The sequence below is a fragment of the Dicentrarchus labrax genome, unplaced genomic scaffold (assembly GCF_905237075.1).
Source record: "Dicentrarchus labrax unplaced genomic scaffold, dlabrax2021, whole genome shotgun sequence".
NCBI classification, from domain to species: Eukaryota; Metazoa; Chordata; class Actinopteri; family Moronidae; genus Dicentrarchus; species Dicentrarchus labrax.
Window position 1 is genome coordinate 2,157,465 of NW_026136710.1, and position 21,266 is coordinate 2,178,730.

Genomic DNA, 21,266 nt, shown 5'->3' on the forward strand with positions numbered 1-21,266 from the left:
GTGTCAGCTGCGCCCTTCAGTTTACTTTCGTTTTCCCTCAAAGTGAAAGTAAAGTTCAGCCCGTGAGTCTCCGGCTGCGTGTTCATCGATGAGCGCTGTGATTATTGATCATTAGCTCCAATCTGATCACATCTGGCGCAGTGTTTGCTGGACGGTGAGTGTTTATTAACCCAGCTGTGTGTTTATGAATGCGTGAACAGGTTTCACAGGCGGATATTAAGTAGGTCAAAGCTGTCTGCTGTTAACTGCTGTTGGTAAAAATCTGCTGTGTTAAAGATCAGTAGGACAAACAGCCAGTAACAGGACACACATGTGTTAGCAGCTACATGTAGCCTCCTTAAAGTCACACTCAGCTTTTACTTCTTGTTTGTTTGTTTGTTTGTTTGTTTGTTTGTTTGTTTGTTTTCACTTTGATCCGCTGACTGAAGAAAGTTTCTCTGAGTTTATCTAAACAGTGAGTTTGTGTCACAACCGGTTTGGAGCCAATCACGGTCACAAACACTGAGTATCGATCTGTCCTAAGCCCCGCCCCCTTCTCGCTCTGTGCTCCAATCACAGTTGAGCAAGCCCTCAGCTAATGTTAGCATAAGGCTAGCTAACCCGCTGTCTAATCCACAACAACACACAAACAACAACACTTTAATTATTAGCTACCTAATTACATCTGACACAGAGTTCATTTTACTCGATGACTTCATCAGGAGGTCAGAATCGATTATTGAGAAGGTTGATAATTAATCGACTAATCATTCTCACACTGACACACTTCCTGTTCAATTCCTGTTTCTGTCTCCAGAGATGGCCGCGTCCCGAAACCGCAGCGACAGCACGCAGATGAAAAATGTGCTTCAGCCTGACCTCTGCCCCGGAGAAAATCATCCGCAAGGACAAAACAGCAAAGAGAGCTTCAGTAAGGCCGCCTCCTCCTCTGGGTTATTAGTTCCCACAGTTTGATTTATTCTTGGGCACAAGATGCAATTAGTTCCCTGATTTTTGTTCATTCTTGGGCACAAGATGCAATTAGTTCCCTCATTTTTGTTCATTCTTGGGCACAAGATGCAATTAGTTCCCTGATTTTTGTTCATTCTTGGGCACAAGATGCAATTAGTTCCCACAGTTTGATTTATTCTTGGGCACAAGATGCAATTAGTTCCCTCATTTTTGTTCATTCTTGGGCACAAGGGGCAATTAGTTCCCACATTTTTGTTCATTCATGGGCACAAGGGGCAATTAGTTCCCACATTTTTGTTCATTCTTGGGCACAAGATGCAATTAGTTCCCTGATTTTTGTTCATTCTTGGGCACAAGGGGCAATTAGTTCCCTCATTTTTGTTCATTCTTGGGCACAAGGGGCAATTAGTTCCCTCATTTTTGTTCATTCTTGGGCACAAGATACAATTAGTTCCCTCATTTTTGTTCATTCTTGGGCACAAGATACAATTAGTTCCCTCATGTTTGTTCATTCTTGGGCACAAGGGGCAATTAGTTCCCTCATTTTTGTTCATTCTTGGGCACAAGGGGCAATTAGTTCCCTCATTTTTGTTCATTCTTGGGCACAAGGGGCAATTAGTTCCCTCATTTTTGTTCATTCTTGGCACAAGATGCACTTAGTTCCCTCATTTTTGTTCATTCTTGGGCACAAGGGGCAATTAGTTCCCTCATTTTTGTTCATTCTTGGGCACAAGATGCAATTAGTTCCCTCATTTTTGTTCATTCTTGGGCACAAGATGCAATTAGTTCCCTCATTTTTGTTCATTCTTGGGCACAAGGGGCAATTAGTTCCCTCATTTTTGTTCATTCTTGGGCACAAGGGGCAATTAGTTCCCTCATTTTTGTTCATTCTTGGGCACAAGGGGCAATTAGTTCCCTCATTTTTGTTCATTCTTGGGCACAAGATGCACTTAGTTCCCTCATTTTTGTTCATTCTTGGGCACAAGGGGCAATTAGTTCCCTCATTTTTGTTCATTCTTGGGCACAAGATACAATTACTTCCCTCATTTTTGTTCATTCTTTGGGCACAAGATACAATTAGTTCCCTCATTTTTGTTCATTCTTGGGCACAAGATGCAATTAGTTCCCACGTTTTGATTAATTGTTGGCACAAAAAATGTATTAGTTGACAACTAATTGACTAATCGTTGTAACTCTTGCTCACAATGACTCACTTCCTGTTCACTGTTCTGTCTCAGAGGCGGTCGGGCAGCGTGACAACGGCAACGTCAGCACTCAGGAGGGAGATCTGATTCAGTTTGGTGACAAGCCTGAAAAGTGTCAGGAGGATAAACGTGAGCATGATAGAGAGCAGAACTGCAAAGAAAGTGCACATCAGGCTGCATGCTCCTCCTCCCTCTTCTCCTCCTCCTCCTCCTCTTCCTCCTCGGCACCCCCCAGTTCCGGGGCTGCAGGTCGGAGGCAGTCAGAGGGCGCCGAGCCGGTGAAGGAGGACAGAACTTCCTCATGTTGTCGGCTGGAAGACCTGAAGCGTCTCCCACAGTTCGCCAACAAGTTGGGACCACTCAGCTTCAGCCCGACACACACCGTCCTCATAGACGTAAGTGTTTACTCTTTCTCTCAGGTGCTGGAGAGTAACTAAGTACATTTACCCAAGTACAAATTTGGGCTTCATTATATGTTTGTCACATGTTTTACCTGCAGCTTCTGCAATTTGCATATTGTACTTCATATAATATTTTGATTAATTGTGCAGCCTTAGTCTCAGGAGACGTTTTACTACAGAAAAAGTACTTTTATTTTGATACTTTAAGTACATTTTGCTGATAATACTTCTTCACAATTACTTAAACAAGATTAAAAATGTTGGACTTTTCACAGTAAGATATTATTTCCTCCCCCAGGTGCATTTTTTCAACTGTGAAAAAAAACTTAAGACCCAGGATGGGAGAGACATGTGGTACAGTACGTTTGTGAAAATGCCGACTTCACCAGCGAGTTTCATGACCAAGACTGGATTCATGAAGGTGTGTTTGAATTAAATCACCTGTGTGTCGATGTAGATCTGTAAATAATAAAGTACTGATAATAATAATCCAATGCAAGTAACGACACATAATGTATAAGACTGACCTCTTTCTGTCCACAGGGAACCACCAAGGTGAGGAGGTGGGACGGGATCACCAAGCAGCTCAGCCGTCTGGCCGGCGAGAAATCAGTGAGCGTCAGTAAACTGAAGGTCGGTTGGCGGCACATTTTAACACTAATCTGTCTGTAAGAAACATCACAACACAACCTTACTCTTTCAAACTCTCTCTCATTAGGAAACTATCATCAGCATTAACCCCAAGTATAAAGATGAATGGTCCTTTGATGCCCTGTCTGAATTTGTAGAGGTCAGTGTCCACACTTTAGATTCATCAGAGACCGACTCTAAACCCTCTAATGATAAAAATATATTTCCTTTCCAGCGAGTCCCGAAAACAGACAATTACTTCGGCGAGCTGTTTCCAAAGATCGCTGCGTTGGCTTTAAAGCTGCCTGATTATGTGACTAAGGTATGAAACCACCTGTATGTGACTCACACTGATGATGATGATGATGATGATGATGATGATGATGATGATGGTGGTGATGAGTGTGTGTCTGTGTTTTCAGGCCATCCCGCTGCTCCAGAGCGGACATCCAGCGAGCATCACTCTGTCCCAGGTTCAGATATCCTGCCTGCTCGCTAACGCATTTTTCTGCACTTTCCCCCACCGCAACGCCACCGCCTCCAACGCAGAGTACCACAACTACCCCAGCATTAACTTCTCCAGGTGAGGAAGCACAGTATTACACACCCTGCACATACAGCATGTACACTCTCTGTTCTGTGTCTGTTGGTTAACTCTGAGCTCTCATTCTGCATGTAGTCTGTTTGGGAAGCGGTCAGAGCGGAAGAAAGAAAAGCTGAGGGCCATCATGCATTACTTTAAAGTGGTTACAGATGAGAGTGAGTTAAAGCACCTCTTCCTCCTGTTTGTGAGACGCCTCAGTGAAGATCTGTGACCTCTGTTGATGTCTTTACAGGCACGAAACCAGAAGGACTGGTGACGTTTGAGAGGCGTTGCCTCAGACACGCAGACCTGCCCCACTGGAAAAGGTATAATAATAATAATAATAATCTATATTTATGGAGCAAAAATCAACAAATTAGTTCAGTGGTTCCCAAACTGGAGGTCGGGGCCCCCACTAGGGGTCGCAAAAGCTTCACAGGTGGTGTAAGAAGAACAGCATTTTGTCTAATTCTGTGAAGAAAATGGGTGATTGTTAAAAAATAACCTCTGATGGGATATTAACACAACACATATTTTACACAAACTTCCTGCAGTTACTGAGTTCACTGTTTGGGTTCATTGTTCAGCTTATCTGCTGTTCTCTACTGTTAATATCTATAAAATATGTCAGTGAGTGAGGGGGGTTGGGAATTACAATTTTTTTTTTATAAAATTGATGTAAACAATTGTAGTAAGATAAAAGAAAAGACAATTCACACATATAAAGGGCCATTGTGTAACATTTAAGAGGTTCTATTGGCAGAAATGTAATATAATATTTGTAGGTATGTTTTCATTAGAAAATAAGAATAAAATAGGAATCATTGTGTTTTTGTTACCTTAGAATGAGACGTTTTTATCTACAGAGGGAGCGGGTCCTCTTCTGGTCCGCCATGTTTCTACAGTAGCCCAGAATGGACAAACCAAACACTGAAACCAAATTCATTACACAGGTGTTACCAATGATAGTTGAGCTTCAATCAGTCAGAGTGCTGCTAATGTGCATGTCGGCTCACTGGAGAGGCTCTGCCACACTAAATGGAACAAAGCCTTAATTAGTATCATTGGTAACACCTTTAACTTTACTATTTGATGTCAAAATGGCTGCTGTGAAAAAGGTCTATTGGTGATGTTGGGATATTTCAGTTTGGACCAAAGTGGTGGACCGACAGACTGCCATCCATGTAGCCTGCTAATAAACTCGTCTTCTGAATCCTTGTTGGTGGAAATGTATCTCTCTTTGGTGTTTGTGTCGTAGCTGCGAGGAGACGATGACTAAACTGCACGTCACATCCCAGGGCACCATCGAGACTGAAGGTACAGGCCTGCTACAGGTAAGATCTGACCCACAGTGGCGACGAGCTCCAGATGTTTTAATCCAGAATCCATTTATATATATATGTGTGTGTGTGTGTGTGCGCGCAGGTGGACTTTGCCTCCAGCTGGATAGGTGGAGGTATTCTCGGCGATGGTCTGGTGCAGGAGGAGATCCTGTTCCTCATTAATCCAGAGCTGATCGTATCTCGCCTCTTCACGGAGAAACTCAGCGACAACGAGTGTCTGATCATTACAGGTACAGGTCGTAATAAAGTCGATTAATCGATCAGTTATTGTCAATAACAGAAATTAATCAATGGCAATCGAGCTGGAATCAGCAAACATTTGACATTTTTGCTTGAAGAATGACGATTAATTGATCAATCGTTGCAGCTCTACGTAGAACCCGGATGAAACCTGTTTGTACAAAGTCGATGTGATTGGATAGTTCTGTGTTATTTCACCCTGACTGGTTGTTTGATTCAGTCGGTTGCTCACAGACACATTTTTTAAAGAACTAAACAATTAAACATTGTATTAGACATAACAATTGCAGCTTTAAAGCTACAAGAAACTTGTTGATTCTGATTAGAAACACTACTGTGTTTGTCCACAGGGGGCGCCACAATCATCACAAAATGTTCCTTGTAGCATCTTTGAGTTAAAGATCTGAGCACTTTTCCCACCACTGCTCCCAAAAATAGCACCAAATGTGGATTAATCCGCCGCTGAAAATAGTCCCCAACCAATGCTCTGAAACTAAATGAAAGTGCATTTCTGTGAGTGTTTTTTAAAGATTTACGTCTTCAGTAGGAACCAGTGAGCTCAGAGATTGGTGTTTAATGTTTCATCACAGCAGCCTGACAGAACATGTGTGTGTTTCTCAGGCTGTCAGCAGTACAGCCGTTACTCTGGTTTTAGTGACAGCTTTGAGTGGGGGGGGCCTTATGAAGAGCACCTCAGAAGGTACGTTCATGTTTTTTCTCGATCTTGAATACGATCTTGAATATGATTTTGTTGGTTGGTCCTATTTTTCCTGACTTGAATCCAGGGTTTGTTTGTTGGCTGTATAAATATAAACTGGGTCTTTACAGAGACGAGTGGAAGCGGCTGCAGAGGCAGATCTTAGCCATCGATGCTCTGCACTTCAGAAACTGGAGGGACCAGTTCACTATGAGCAAGGTGACCCGAGAGCTCAACAAGGTGAGTTCTTCCTTTGAAAGCGACGGTGGGTAAAGACAAAGTGTATGAGCTGTTCAAATGATCCCACGTTTGAGAGGAAGGCGGATAAAACGGATGTTTTTCAAAGGCACTTCAAGTTTCCGAAGAGCAGACAGTGTCTCACTTGCAGGATTTCTGAACCGAATAAACCTCAAACCTTGTATATTTCTCATTTTTACATGATTTTATTGTGTCCCTGAAGGCATACTGTGGATTCAAGGGTCATGGGTACAATGAGCCAGACATCGCCACGGGAAAGTGGGGCTGTGGAGCTTTCAACGGAGACCCACAACTCAAAGGTACGACTTAAGTGTTTCCAATCCATTGATCCATCGATTGATTTCTAACTAACACTGTTGCATTTAATTTGAGCTTCCTCTTAATGTCCGTGTCCAGCTGTGATCCAGCTGATGGCGGCTGCAAAGGCAAAGAGAGGACTGGCCTACTTCACCTTTAAAGATGAAGAACTGAAGCAGGGCCTGGAGCAGATCCACCGCCTGCTGGTCACAAGCGATACTACAGTCGGTGAGTGTTTGCGGGACAGAAAACTCCTCAGATTGTTGCTCGAGTTTCTAACGTTTCCCATTCGCTCCTCCGCAGGGAAACTGTTCCATATACTGGAGGACTTCTGTGCTGTTCAGAGCACGTCGGCCTCACGTGAGGATCTGTTTAAGTTCATCAGCAGCATTGTCAGACCTTCCAGGAGTCAGCTGTAAAGGACTCAAATCTGTCAGGAATCTTTTATAACAGAAATGAAGACGTACCTGCTTAAATAAAGATTATAATTCTTTGCATTTCTAGCTTAACTCGACATTTTTACACTTAAGAGCTACAGCTGGAGTCGAAGCAGAGGATGTAGATTTGGTTGTGGAAGTGGACGAAGGCAGTTAAGGGTTATAATAAACTGTAATTTGTGATCCTGGGATGAATAAATAAATTCCTTTGAAAAATGTAGTGTGAGAATTTCAGTCTCTCTTGACTGAACTGTGATAATTAAAGTGAATCAAGATCAAATGTTTGTAATAAGTGAAGTACATACTGTATGATTTACAATGACTACATATACTGTGTAACTGCTAATAAAAGATGACACAGCAGCACCCTTCAACAGGAACTATAATCTTCATTTATTGAAAACAATAAAACATACAACACTGTATGAAAATAAATACATTCTTCCAATCTGAGGAGCTGAGGAATCCCATCGTGTCGTTACACACTGCTGTCGCTGGCATGATTTCTTTATCTAAATGAAACACGGTGTGTAATTTCAAGTAATCTGTCACATTTGGCACAAACGGGGACGTTTACGGCGACCGCGGCAGGACGGCGAGTGAAACCCCGGAGGAGGAAATAAATAGAGATTTGGGAAGAATTGAAGCAGAATATGTGAAGAATGGAAAAAAAAGAAGAGGTGTGTTTATGTTAGATGAAGATACAGCGAGAGATAAACAACCCTTAAAGTCACTGAGAAATATCTGACACAGAAGGCAGACAAATATAATATAAAGCCTTTTTATTCTTACTGCAACCATTCAGTTGTTGATCTGTTTTCACCAATCTCCGGTTGTACACGCTGCAGGGTTGCCAGGTCTCATGTGGTCACTGTAAATCCAGTTTATAGGAACAGACATTTTGGGAAATTTATTTAGCGGCCGAGGAAGACGAGACCACAGCAGATCAACAATACATTGAAATGGTATTAAAGGTGGCGGTTTTAGCAACTATTAAAGCGGAGCGCCACCATAAACTGAGTTATATGTCTCAACACGCCCTCTACTGCTTTAAATCACCCTGAATGCATAGAGTCGACCACTCACAGGAGGTTACGCAAGCTGTTGCTAACCCTCTATATTGTATGTTTATATTGTGGCGCAGTGGTTCGGACTTTATGAGCTGTAGAAGCACACTGACACACACACATACACCGGAGAGTTAACCGTTTGCTTATCTACAAACAGGTAGCACGCAGAAACTTTTACAAATGGCGTGAATGTGCTTCTAGTGACTTTAAAAGTCTTGACAGCAGCTGCTCTGTTAGCTCTGACTACCAGCTCGCTGTTTCTGCTACACTGCTGTGGTCAGTCTGTCGAGGCCCCGCCCCCTAAAGTCTCCGTCCTCTGCAGGTCTCTGATGCAGAACTGAAGGGTGTAGTTACACTTAAACGTGTGAATTAGTGAGCTTTGGACGGAGCCAGGCTACATGTTTCCAGTCTTTTTGCTAAGCTAAGCTAAGCTAAGCTAACTGATCTCATCTAACTCTCAACACATGAATAAGCTAATTTCCCAAAATGTCAAACCATTCCTTTAAATGTGCGCATCATTGTTCTTCCTCTGGCTGTCCGAATGGATCGGCCATATAAATGAATTGAAACATTTATTCAGCAGGTGACGGATGCAGGATTTCAGCAGGATGTGCGGAGCAGAGCAGGGTGACGTTATTTTATAATTAACTAAATAAAAGCAGATAAAAACGGGTTTGTCTTACAAATTAATAGTGTATAAATTCATACATTCAATGCTATAATAGTGTCCATCACTGTGAACATGAGGTCTTCACGGTAACAGTGTTAAAGTCATTGTGCGTCTTTTGAAGATTACGCCTGATAACAGGTCTGATATGTTCGTATATTTGAGGAAAGAAAAACACATCAATGCAAATTGTAGGCGAAGGGTTAAAGCTCGACAGGCGGGTGTGTGTGACTGTTACAGTTTCCCTGAGAACGCCTCCAGGTCGAGGGCCGTGTCCAGTAGACGCTGCAGCTCCGTGAGGTGAGTTTGCTTGTTCCCAGTAGCTGGAGCTGCTGCAGGATCACGACCAGCATACCTGCAAACACACACACACACACATATGAGCACATGCACACACACTCAGAGTGCAGGTAACTTGCTGAAAGAGTCTTTCTGGTGAGCTCACCAGACGGGGCGGGTGTGGTTGATGGTGGTGCGGATGCGGGGCTTGACGTAGTGGTAGTAGCCCTGGTTCTTGTGCTCTTCCTGACACCACACCAGGTCGGCGTTTAGATAACGATCGGTCTCCGCTTTCACCAGATCGAACGGGAACGGTGAGAGCTGAACAGAGAGAGAGAACAATCTGATGTTAATCATAAGAACTAAAAACTACAGGTCCCATAATTTGTGGGCTTTGGGACGTAAACAGGAAGTATAATCAGTTAGCTGTTGGCTACAACTTGTTCTTCAACTTTTATTTGTTCATATTTTGGTAAACCGGCTCCATAAAAGTTTGCAGAGTGAGCTGTAAGTTCCTGTTTGCAGTGTAACCATGGATGGATTAAAGTTCTGGGGTATAAGGAGACTTTTTTCTATGATTTCGATGCAGATTTATGAATGTTTATTTGCTAAGATAATTAAATGTATTTAAATATATATTACGACTCCGGATTTTAATGCAAGTTGCTGCACACACGTCCTTATTCAACTTTAATTTATGAGCTTTATTGGCTTGAAGAGACAGAGCTTATAATGCCAAAGCAAACAGATATTAATTGTTATAATAACAATAATTATAAATGTGTGTTCACATGTTTGTACAATCACAAACCCCAATACAGCATTACAATACAAATATGTCATTAACAAGCAAGCAAACAACAAATAAAGAACAACAAGAGTCAGTATCAACATGAAAAGTATTTAATTCCCCGTCTGTTACCTGTTCGACGCGAACCACAGCCACAGTGTCGTCCATCCCTCTGTTCTTGCGTTCCCGGGTCAGTTCGTAGTAGATCTTGCCAGAGCAGAAAATGACTCTCTTCACCTTCTCCGGGCTGGCGGCTGCAGGCCCGTCGTCTGGGATTATACGCCTGAAGTGGGTGGCTGCACGATAACAAACACACCGTTACCACCCAGCTCGTAAAGGGAAGCCACATAAAACCAGGTGGTTATTTAAGAGTTTATACTTGAAATAAATAAAAACCTGAAAGAAAAGCCTCACTATCAGTTGAAAACACTCCTAAACTCTCTCAAACTGTCAGCAACACAAAGAGATTCTCTCCGTCAACACTCACCTGGCAGCATGTCATCAAAGCTGGACTTGGCCTCCGGATGGCGCAACAGCGACTTGGGAGTAAACACTATGAGCTGGAGTTAAAGAGATAAAGAGAGAGAGAGAGAGAGCTCAGTGACCTGAACCACATTGTCTCCGTGTGCTGAGTCACGGTTTCACGGTGTGACACTTACAGGCTTCCTGAAGGGCTGCAGGATCTGTCGGCGGAGGACGTGGAAGTAGTTCGCAGGATTGGAGCAGTTGACGACGATCCAGTTACAGTCGTACAGCTGACGCACTGCGAAGTCCTCAGACAGTTTCTGACGGGGGAAGAAGGGATGAACATTAGAATATATAACATTAAAAGATCATTCAGTCACTCTTATTATTCTTTGTCTTACTTCTGTTTAATTGGCTGTAAAGTTTCTATAAGAGGATGTAAACAGACAACTATCACTGGATTACTCTGATACTGAAGGAAACCTACGAGCGTGATGTTTCTAAGGCAAGTTCTGCAGTCTGAAGTCTTTTTTTCTAAGATTGTTGAGCAGATGCACTAATGATCTCCTCAGGAAGTGAAATCATCTGTATCTTGTCTCTGTTTGTGACACACACTCACAGGGAAAACATCAGGGTCATCATTGCACATCTGTAGAAACCTTTCAGGACGGGCAGACGAGTGCTCTGGACCCTGAGAGGAAGAGGAAGAGGAAGAATATATATCTTTATCACTGATTACAAGGTGGCATTACAGCATCATGTGGCAGATCAAACTTTCTTCGCTCCTACCATCCCCTCCATGCCGTGAGGAAGCAGCAGCACAATGCCGTTCTGTCGGACCCACTTGGCCTGACCCGAGCTGATGAACTGGTCGATGATGCACTGAGCTGTGTTATTAAAGTCTCCGAACTGGGCCTCCCACAGGACCAGTGCGTTGGGACTCGCCATGGCGAAGCCTAATTCAAAACCTGCACGCAGACAAGAGAGAGAGAGAGAGAGAGAGAGAGAGAGAGAGAGAGAGAGAGGACATTAGTGTTTGAGACGTCATTCAGTCGTCTCATGAAACACGTTTTTGTGAAGTCATCAGGGAGCTAATCATTCAGCTGTTAAACTCGTTAGCAATATTTCCTACCATCTTCAATTTAAATTTCCTAACATTGAGATTCTCCAACCACATGAAGTATTCTTCATGGTTCACCATTTCCAGCAACACTTAACCTCATAAGTGGATCAAATCTCTCTGTGGCCTTTTAAAAACATTGTGTAGCTTTCAGGGTTCCCACTCTTTTTAATAAATCATGAACAGCACTCACAAACAGTCATAGAAGCAGCAGTTTCAGACTATATTCAATTTGCCCCTGAGTAACAAATCAAGTTCAAATCGAGTAGAATTCATTTTATTTTCCAGAAAATGAATCTGCTATATAGTTAAAAGTGTTAATTACACGTACAATTAACATCACTGTGCATGTATTTATGCAGGGAGAGAACAAATAGACTCAATGCTGATAAGATCACTGCATCACTTTTAACTGAAAAACGCACCCAGGTTTACGTAGGCTATCTGAGTAAGGGGCTAAAATACTTTATTTCCAGGATATCTGGTCACTTTAATCCATTTCCTGGTGTTTCCATGACTGTAAAACTAGTCTCTAATGTCCAGGTTTTCTTGAGCACCGTTGTGTATATGCTGCTCACCTAGCACTCCGTATTCAGACAGAGAGCTGTTGCACACAGTGTAAGGAGCCTGGTTGGGGGAGATGTGGTTCATTGGGACGCAGATTCTCTTATCAACGTTCTGGTCGTGTAGAACATGGTGTCGATGGCTGTAAAGAAAACAGAATAATACTTTAATAACATTTTTAATACAATTCACTGGACCAATAAATCCTCACAAAAGAAAAATACACAAACTCCTAAATACAGAAAAACAAAGGTAAAGTTTCTGTTTCCTGTATGTGTTACCTGAATGTGCCCCTCTCCACATCCTGTCCACTGAGGCGAACATGGATCCCGTCTTTGAGCAGAGAGCCAAAGGCCATGTACTCCCCCAGAGCCCAGTCACACACCCGCTGATTCACCATGTTTGCACGACCCTTCAGGATACGACTCAAACCTACAACATGGAGGCAGGAACACAAGTTTAACCCTTTAAACTCTGCAATACAAACGGTCCGCCAGTGTCTACATTGGTATTTTTGCTTATTGTGATGTCATTTCTTTGAGTATCTTCAAATGCTTCATATCCCTAAAATCTGTACTACCTAAGCTAAAAGGTTATGTAAGTGAATAAACCGTAATAATTGACACAAGTATTGATTGACGCCTTCAACAAAATGATCTCACTGAAGAAGGAATCCGGACCGGAGGAAAGTGCTTCTTCCTCGTCACCGCCCGCGAACAAAACCTCCAAAACCTCCTCGGTTGAGTGTCGTTTCTTCGCCATCAAGACAAAACAAAGATAAAGATACTCCAAAATACACTGACTAAAACTACAACTAAAAACTACTGACTCTAACTATTTCTCTCACTCTCTCTCATCAACTATCGACCTGCTTCTCTCCTCTGCTCTTCTCCACTCGCGCCAATCCGTTGACGCTACCTCGTGTCGGCATGACGTTTTGCACGTAACCTAACGTAGTCACGTCACCTTGAGCGTACAATGTGATGACGCCAATGACAGAAACCTTAGCTTTCCGCTGCAAAATGAATGCTCTAGCTATTCTGGTTTTTGTTTTAGATCGATTTAAACAGGATCATGCAAACAGCGATCTCCCGTGGCCGGTTAGGGGCCGCCCGCGGGAGGTCTGTTTTGAAAGGGTTAAAAGAGACTGACGGCACGTTGAGAAGATATATCGTAGATAACGGAGGAGACGGTACCTCCATGTATGGTGAAGTCCTCCACTGGGACGGAGGCAGCGATGTTTCCAATATGGCTGAGCTCTTCTTCACTGATGCCAGTGGGAGGGCAGCTCATAGTTTTGGGTTGTCCCTCCAGTGTGAAGAAACCTACAGACAGACAGACAGACAGACAGACACATTACAGCTCCAGCCGTACAGTGATGAATATACATGTGATTCATTAAAGGGAAGAAATACGGCTCCTACCGGGCCACGGCGAGTCCAGCCAGTGTTTGATGTGAAGGATCTTCTCATCTTTGGAGCGATTGTAAGCTTCCTCACAGATTTTGTCGTACTGAGCTACTTCCTCCTGAAAGAGATGGACGCAAGTTTAGCATCTAAATAGGGATTTATGTAATTAATGCAGACGTTTTGGGATTAAAAGTGAGGTTTTCATTGTTAATTGCAAGGAGAACGATAACTTCCCTGGCTGCAGAATCAACCCCCCTACAGTGGAACAATGGACTGAGACAGATAGGAAGGAACAGAAGGAATGAAATGCAAGTAAAGAAATATATTTTTTATATGGAGATTAACACCTGTAACTCTGTATCGGGCTGAATATAAGAATAATTCAAAGACAACCTTTTATTTTCAGTTTTTTGTCCACCTGCTTTTATCTTTTAACCATCTTAAAAATGTGGTTGTCTTTTCAACATTAATTAACCTAGCATATAGCATATCTAAGAACAAGAAAGGAGACAGTAGACGGAGGCTTTCTCAACTGTTATTGGAGCTCAGTTATTGGGTTGGACCACTTTGTTTCGCACATACGACCTCATTCAACTGCTTGGGAAATGTCTTCAACATACAAATAATTCATTCACTTCTACTGTAAGTGAGCAGCTCCTCACAGCGGCTGCAAATAGATTGTCATTAATGTGTAAACTCCAATTCTGAGGCTCAAAACCATCAATTATTCTGTCTTGTTCCACAAAAGAAAGTGTTTTCCACTGACTGAAAAGTGAGCATTTTATTTTTACATTTGCACCAAAACGTTTTGGATTCTTTGTGTCAGATGGTTTCATTCAGGATGGTTGAGATGCTCCATTATGTCTCACAGACGTCTGTCAGTGACCGCTTTCCCCTCGCTGACAATGAATCCTTTTGTATAAAATACTGTCGTAACCTCATCTTAAATTTGACACACAGCTTTTTTTTGTGGTGCAAAAATACAGAATTTAACAGTTTAAAATTGTCCCACTATGCAGGACAACCTCCTCCACATACATGTGACATGCGATGCCGTAGCGGCGCAGGTTGCTTTACCTCGTACTCTTGCATTGTGATGACTCCCTCGGCGATTACTTTATCGGCGAACTTCTTCAGGACCCCTTTCTGCTTCTTGATCTGCTTGTACATCAGCGGCTGGGTGAACATGGGCTCATCCATCTCATTGTGGCCGTTACGTCTGTAACACACCTGAATGTGACGAGGCCAGAGTTTAGGTGTGACACATTTACAGTATTGACGGTACAGTACAGTACAGCTGTGCTAGATGCTGACCTGTGCTTAACAAATTACTATAGAGTTCAAATGTTCCAGTGTCAGAAGACAGTCTCGCTGAACCTCAGAGTTTCCCCATTAATCACCAACACAAGCCGCCACGGTCTAATTTGTTCCACCAGTTTCATAATGAACCAAAAATATTGTTTCCCACGCTTTTGAATTAATCATTTTCCAGGAGTTTTTTTGACAATACAGGACAAAACTTGCTCACAAAACGTTGTATAGTTTACCAGTAGGCCTAATATTGACTCTTTTTTTAAATTATCCAGTTTTTAGTGTCTCAGGTTTATTACAGGTAAGTGATCATCTGTTTTCACCACAGCCAATTCTTCCACTTGACTTCAGTTTTCCTCTAACTGTAACATAAATAAACAGTTCAAATAAAGTAGAATTTATCTTGTTCTAAGTAAGGAGCTAAATTACAATTAAAAACACAAATTATTTCCAGGATTTTTGGTCATTTTAATCAATTTTCAGGTGCTTAAATGACCGGAAAACTAGTCTCTAAATTTCCAGGTTTTCCAGGTTGCATGGGAACCCTGTTGCCAGCCATTCACTCCCCCTTCGAGTGTGGCCTTTGTTGAAGCCATTGGAGGCTTTATCTCAGTGGTCCACATTGAGTCTGACTGGGTTTCACAGATAGATACACATAGTAGTTTACAGTTTTAATCTGAGCTGCTGAATAGTGGAGTTTTTTGGGCATTTGAGATAAAGGAGTTCAAACAAGGGCACCAGCTGACCTCTGCTACTCTGTCCTGTCCTGTACACTCACCAGGTCTACGACCACATCTTTATGGAAAGTGTTCCTCCACTCGGCAGCGACTTTACACACGTATATCACGGCCTCTGGGTCATCCGCATTGACGTGGAAGATGGGAGCGTTGACGACCCGCGCGACATCTGTGGGATAAGGAGACGAACGTGCCATCCTGGGATCTGTGGTGAAGCCAATCTGTGTGAATGAGAATATTATTATTATTACCAGTGAAACTCTAACCAGCGCTCTCTCGTCCATTGTCAACCAAAATAAAGTAACAAAGGGGTTAAATGAGGGTTTAGGGAACTTGGCTGCTACCTTTATGATTTGGCGTGTCTTCCTTACTTAAATTAAACAACATTTTCATGCAGCTAAACTGGTTTTATTTTCAATAAAACTTCTGACTGAGGGAAGTCAAAAAGCTACAAACACCTCTGACTGATGCAGCTACTGACTTGAGGTACATTGAACAAGTAAAGCCAAAGGTAGATAGTTTCTCTGCTGTTTAAAAGAGATTCACCGTTATGAATCTTCACATATTTTTATCCTAGTTTAACTCTCTCGTGATCTATTGTTACATTCCTGATCGGTGTGTTTCCAGGTAGAAGTTCTCCTGAGTGACTGACATAAACCAGTAACACAGAGGGCTTATTCCCAACCCAGTGCTCAGTATTTTCTGAGTCATATGGACACGACAGCGTGCTAACTCTCAATCAGAGCCTAAAAGCACACCTGGTTGTTGACCACCACGTGTATGGTGCCGTGCGTGGTGTATGACGGCAGGTCAGACAGGTGGAACGTCTCGTACACGATGCCCTGGCCCGCGAACGCAGCATCACCGTGGAGCAGAATAGACATCACCTGTAAGAATCGTCCACCAGGTTACAAACACGAGCAAATGTGTTGTTTCTGTCCGTGTTTCTACATAAAGACCTGACTCAGCGTACCCGTTTGCCCTCGGTGTCTCCACAGTAGAACTGCTCAGCCTTGGTCTTTCCCTGCACCACCGGGTCCACCGCTTCCAGGTGGGACGGGTTCGCCATCAGGGACATCGTGATGTACCGGTCGCTGACCCGGTTCATCCTCTTGTGATACATCCCCAAGTGATATTTCACATCTCCAGAACCCTGAGAGCAGCAGATCAGGAGCATTCAGGCAGAGTTCGACAAAGCTTCAACTACTGATTAATGATTAGTTTGCATATCAATTAGTTAAAATCCAGCTCCTGAACTGTGGAAATTCACTGGAAATGGAAATATAAGTTTATTCACTCTGTTGCAGTTAGAGGAAACAGCGATACCACTGCCAGAAGACAGTTAGCTTAGCTTAGCATAAAGACAAATCTGTGTCCGTTCTAACTAATTACAAAACAAATACGTAGTTCCTAAACACTAAAGTTAAATATGTAAATAACAATTTTACATTCTTCAAATTAGTTTCTTTCCTGAATTTTTCTCCCTGTTACAACCTAAAAGAAAAAGTTGTGTATTTACAGTCCGTTATGTGCTGGAACTACATTATTAATTAAACAAAACAAGATATAAAGTGATAATTAGTGAGTTTTAGAAGTATGGGTTGGTGGATATTTAAGCTTTAACATAGCCAGGCTATCTGTTTACATCTGTTTCCAGTCTTTAATTAAGCTAATTGCCTGCTGGCTTGCAGTCTAACAGCTTACTGATTACTGCTGGAGCTACTTTAATCAAAATTTGCTCTGTTCTCAGCAGTTAATGTTCAGACCTCATCAGCAGCCTCCAGTTTAGAGTCGAACTGGCAGAAGATCTGGTCCAGCTCCTTCCGGATCACATTCGCCAGCACGTTCAGCCGGCCTCTAAAGATGGAGAGAGACACATCAGGTATAAGATGAGGTATATATGAGACACACACAGACATTCGTCAGGCATCTAATTCATAATGTGAGAACATAAATACATCTTTGTACTGTCAAAATAAAAAGAAAGGAACTAAATCTTTAACGCCTGACAAAATTAAACTGATACAAATAATGAGAAATATAAATAGAGATACATGTATATATAAATAAATATACATATATATATATATATATAGTTGTAAAAACCTGTGAAATATTAGTGATTTTATCAACATAAAGGGGCAGAAAAGAGCTCATAGTCTCATATCCAAAATGGGAACATCTTCGTAACCTTAGTATTAACATCAAAATATACTTAAAGTACCAAGAGTAAAAGTCATTATTCAGAATGGATACGGAATAATAACAATAAATATTATATTATTGGATTATAATTATTGATGCATTAATGTGTTCTTCATAATTTTGCAGCTGGGAGATAATTTTAATTATTTTATATACTGCTGGGTGGCAGGAAGTGATGAATAAAGCTTTATCTATAATAACACATAATCATTTATTTGTTGACTATATTTTTTATTATTAATCTAAATCTGAATCTAAAGTGTACTAAATAAATGTGAGGAAAAAAGTACAATATTTCCTCTGAGATGTAGTGGAGTAATTTGAACTATTAAGCAGTTTAAGACACATTTAAGCCGGAAATTTACTTTTAAGATTCTTTAAGGATTAACCTCAAAATTCTTACAAAATTGAGTTTGTTAATTTCCACTACTGCAGTTTAAGACACATTTAATTGGCTGAACAATCAACGATCTGGATGTCAGTCAATCGGTTGGAGTTCAGATGTCAGAAAGATTTGTAGGCTGGAGCACGACAGCACGTAATTATATTGTTTATTCACAAGTTTTACCTTTATCAAAAAACTGCAGCTTCTACGATTTTGGATATTGCACTATATGAGATAGCTTGCTGGTAGTGACTTGAGAGGGATAGTAAATACATCATAAATACATATTTACATAATGCTCTGTTTTGTTTGTGTTTATTGATTTTCTTTATCATATACTCATCCCTAATTTCTTTTTAAAGACCAAACAGCACTTTTGTTATGATTTATTGTAATCTGAGTTAATAACATTATAAAAAGTGCCTGCCCAGCTTTAGAAAACAGCAGTTTATGAAGGTAAAAGATGCTGTTCACCTGTGAGGCATCCCCATGATCACGCTCTCCACGCCGCTCTGACTCGACATGTCGATGATGGTCTTGAGGGCCGGGATGAGCGACTCGCAACCTTCCAGGCCGAATCGTTTCTCCGAAGACCACTTCCTCTGGAGGAACTCCTCAAACCTGTGAACAAGCGGGGGTGCTGTTGCTTCACATTGTGGCTCAGAACATCTACCGCCCCCCCATCGGCCGCCACCCTCCCCACAGACTCAGAGAAACCCGTCCTCCAGCTGCTCTGCATGCTTTCCCTGTAAAGGTGTGTTGAAGAATGCGAAGGAGCGCCGACAGACCTTGTGGATCGGATCATTCTGGCCAAGAGAGTCCTCTTCTCCTCCAGACCGAACTGCATGATTCCTGGTGTCTCAAACTTCTGTCTGATCCACTGGCACTGCTCCACGTCGTTAATGAACATAAACTCTACGCCAATATGCTGACAGTAGGCCATCTAGGGAGAGAGAGTGCACAATGTTGAGAGTTTAATTAGTCTAATCTTAGGGAACATGTGTCATGTTACATCTAGAAGCTGCACTCAGTGTTTATCTGTCCAAAGAAATGAAGGCAAAAGTTACAGACCCAGAGGTTTTACATGTCTGTATTCTGTACAGTCTGTACATCTGTATTTTAATTTTGGGGTAATCCCACTTTGTCAGCTTTAATCATAATATTCTTTCTATTGGTTTTGTTATATTTATCTTTTATGGTACCAGTACTGTAATAAAACAACAAGTATTTTTGCTTTGTGACTTTGGACTGAAACTCTGCATGAAAGCTGCTTCACAAATAATAATATTTATTACAGGAATGTGGATTTATTTGGCCCATTTTAAAGTATTCTACCTCAAGGCGGCGTATAATCTCTCTGAGAGGCAGAGCGCTCTCATTGCCTCCGATGAAAGTGGTGGTGGGAAGCCGGAACACTTTGTCCAAGTCGGATTCAGCGAGCCCGTAAAAACCTGTCGTAAAGACACTGACATGAGGAAAAAAGCCCACCAGACAAGCACAGGCAAGCACAAATCAGCTCAGTGTGGGGGAAAAGGGGGGAAGACACAGAAACAGAGAGTGGAGAGAATAAAGAGGAAACCACAGAATTTAAGAATTCCTGGGATTTGTGATCCATGCTGTTTTATTTTCAGCTGAGCAGCTGTCTAATCTGGCAGATTACATTTAGTCCAAAATGCTGCGGCTTTAATCTTTTATCTACCATCGTTTTACTGAGACGCTTTAAAGGAACCAGGGCTGCAACTAAAGGTTATTATTTCATTATCGATTCAATCTAAAAACGTCTTCAGCTTGCTTCTGTCGTCTGACCAAAACACCAAAACCTGAAGAAAAACAACAATCCTCATATTTACGAAACTGGAAACATTAAATATTTTGATATTTTTGCTTAAGAAATGACCAAAACTATGAATTTTATTAGACTAATTTGCTTAATCAGCTAATTATTGCAGCTCTAAGAGAAACAATTTATACACAAATATCAGTTTATTCATCTTTTGATTTTCCTGTGTGAATGTATTTGGATTTGAACTCCTGAACTCTGTTTTTGTTAACAAGGTACCTGACAAAAAAGTATTAATTATGTCTTTTTTTATTAAAGGAGCACTTTTAGTTTAGCACTTTCATGTTTCATGTTAAAGTTGGGCAACTTACAAATGAGAGATTAAAATAATAATAATGGACAAAATTGATGCAGCAGAGGCCAAATTTGTCTGACTTGTGCTGAATCTTACATTTCCCACAACTTAAAAACATCTTTAATTAGCTTCATTCTACCTGATATTTGACCATGTTTCTCAAACGCCACGCCCCTCTGATTACATCACTATGACATCATCGTGGTTACTTCCTCAGATTCGACCCACAAAAGACTTCATACAACCGTTTTTACAACAGTGCTCCTCATTACGAGTAAAACCGCCTTTGTGTCTAAAAATCGGTCACAAACCCCTTTAAGGAACATTGAATTTATATTTATAATCTTCTAATTATATCCTTTTAATCCCTTTAATGAGACCAAAGCTCTCTTGTGGACACTACAGACTCAAAACTGAACTGATTACAATCTCAAAAATAGTTGAGCTTTCCTCGTCAGGACCCCGCGGCTCTGGACTAACCTGCCAAACAAGATCACGCCGGTCCCGTGTCCTACTTTTAAACCTGGTTCCATGGTTTCAACCGGGGACTGTGGTCTCTTCCTTCCTTTCTCCTTCGTCTTTGTTACACAGTGTAAAACCTCCTCAATGAGTATTCAATAAACACTAATTATTATTATCATTATACTGTTATCTTATGGGTAACTTTCTTGGATGTTTTCTGGACACAAACATATAATTTGGTGTTAATTAAACACTTATTTTAGAGTTTTAGTTTAATTGTATGCATGTCGGAAAAACCCCAAAACAACCAATCAGAGCCAATAAAGATTAATTGATTGTTGAGTCTCATTCCCAGGTTGTCGATTATCGACACTAGGAATGAGACTCAACAATCAATTATCTTCAAACCACCAACCCAAAGTGTATCTTTATCTTTCTCTGATGGTTGTTGTCATTCGGGCCCGGTGGATTCTTGTAAATCCCGTTAGGAGCCACTAAGAGGAGCCAGAGGAAGCTGATATTTCATATAGATTATCTGTCTCATGTTCTACTGTCAGGAGAAAGAATGACCTACTGCAGCTTAAAATAAAGGTAAAATATAGAATAAAACAATAAACATTGAATC

The 21,266-nt window shown here is 41.5% G+C and overlaps 2 protein-coding genes across 2 annotated transcripts in view; one reads left to right on the forward strand and one right to left on the reverse strand.

Annotated features, from left to right (window-relative positions):
* pargl (poly (ADP-ribose) glycohydrolase, like) lies at positions 1 to 7,416 on the forward strand. Its single transcript, XM_051413125.1, has 17 exons — positions 1 to 154; positions 797 to 910; positions 2,190 to 2,551; positions 2,856 to 2,978; positions 3,101 to 3,190; positions 3,276 to 3,347; positions 3,423 to 3,509; positions 3,610 to 3,770; positions 3,867 to 3,946; positions 4,024 to 4,096; positions 5,029 to 5,104; positions 5,196 to 5,343; positions 5,975 to 6,053; positions 6,182 to 6,290; positions 6,511 to 6,607; positions 6,705 to 6,833; positions 6,909 to 7,416. The coding sequence occupies exons 2-17, from the start codon at positions 799 to 801 to the stop codon at positions 7,022 to 7,024; spliced, it is 1,914 nt and encodes a 637-aa protein (XP_051269085.1). The 5' UTR covers positions 1 to 154; positions 797 to 798; the 3' UTR covers positions 7,025 to 7,416.
* Positions 7,412 to 21,266, reverse strand: part of ogdhb (oxoglutarate dehydrogenase b) — a 24,764-nt gene continuing 10,909 nt past the window's right edge. The window contains exons 5-23 of the mRNA XM_051413121.1: positions 19,380 to 19,495; positions 18,833 to 18,987; positions 18,519 to 18,665; positions 17,221 to 17,311; positions 16,428 to 16,607; positions 16,213 to 16,341; positions 15,496 to 15,675; positions 14,484 to 14,636; positions 13,422 to 13,524; positions 13,194 to 13,322; positions 12,279 to 12,429; positions 12,012 to 12,139; positions 11,103 to 11,281; positions 10,933 to 11,004; positions 10,508 to 10,633; positions 10,336 to 10,408; positions 9,981 to 10,144; positions 9,225 to 9,379; positions 7,412 to 9,134 (exon numbers count right to left, since the gene is read on the reverse strand). Coding sequence (XP_051269081.1) covers positions 9,014 to 9,134; positions 9,225 to 9,379; positions 9,981 to 10,144; positions 10,336 to 10,408; positions 10,508 to 10,633; positions 10,933 to 11,004; positions 11,103 to 11,281; positions 12,012 to 12,139; positions 12,279 to 12,429; positions 13,194 to 13,322; positions 13,422 to 13,524; positions 14,484 to 14,636; positions 15,496 to 15,675; positions 16,213 to 16,341; positions 16,428 to 16,607; positions 17,221 to 17,311; positions 18,519 to 18,665; positions 18,833 to 18,987; positions 19,380 to 19,495 — 2,552 coding nt within the window. The 3' untranslated portion in view covers positions 7,412 to 9,013. The remainder of the gene's footprint in view (positions 9,135 to 9,224; positions 9,380 to 9,980; positions 10,145 to 10,335; positions 10,409 to 10,507; positions 10,634 to 10,932; positions 11,005 to 11,102; positions 11,282 to 12,011; positions 12,140 to 12,278; positions 12,430 to 13,193; positions 13,323 to 13,421; positions 13,525 to 14,483; positions 14,637 to 15,495; positions 15,676 to 16,212; positions 16,342 to 16,427; positions 16,608 to 17,220; positions 17,312 to 18,518; positions 18,666 to 18,832; positions 18,988 to 19,379; positions 19,496 to 21,266) is intronic.

What these genes read in the sequence shown, in the direction of transcription:
- pargl (XM_051413125.1), top strand. Translation starts at nt 799, where the DNA reads ATGGCCGCGTCCCGAAACCGCAGCGACAGCACGCAGATGAAAAATGTG. An exon ending in CCAAGACTGGATTCATGAAG is followed by an intron (nt 2,979 to 3,100) that starts GTGTGTTTGAAT and finishes TTCTGTCCACAG; the next exon opens with GGAACCACCAAGGTGAGGAG. An exon ending in CGGAGACCCACAACTCAAAG is followed by an intron (nt 6,608 to 6,704) that starts GTACGACTTAAG and finishes GTCCGTGTCCAG; the next exon opens with CTGTGATCCAGCTGATGGCG.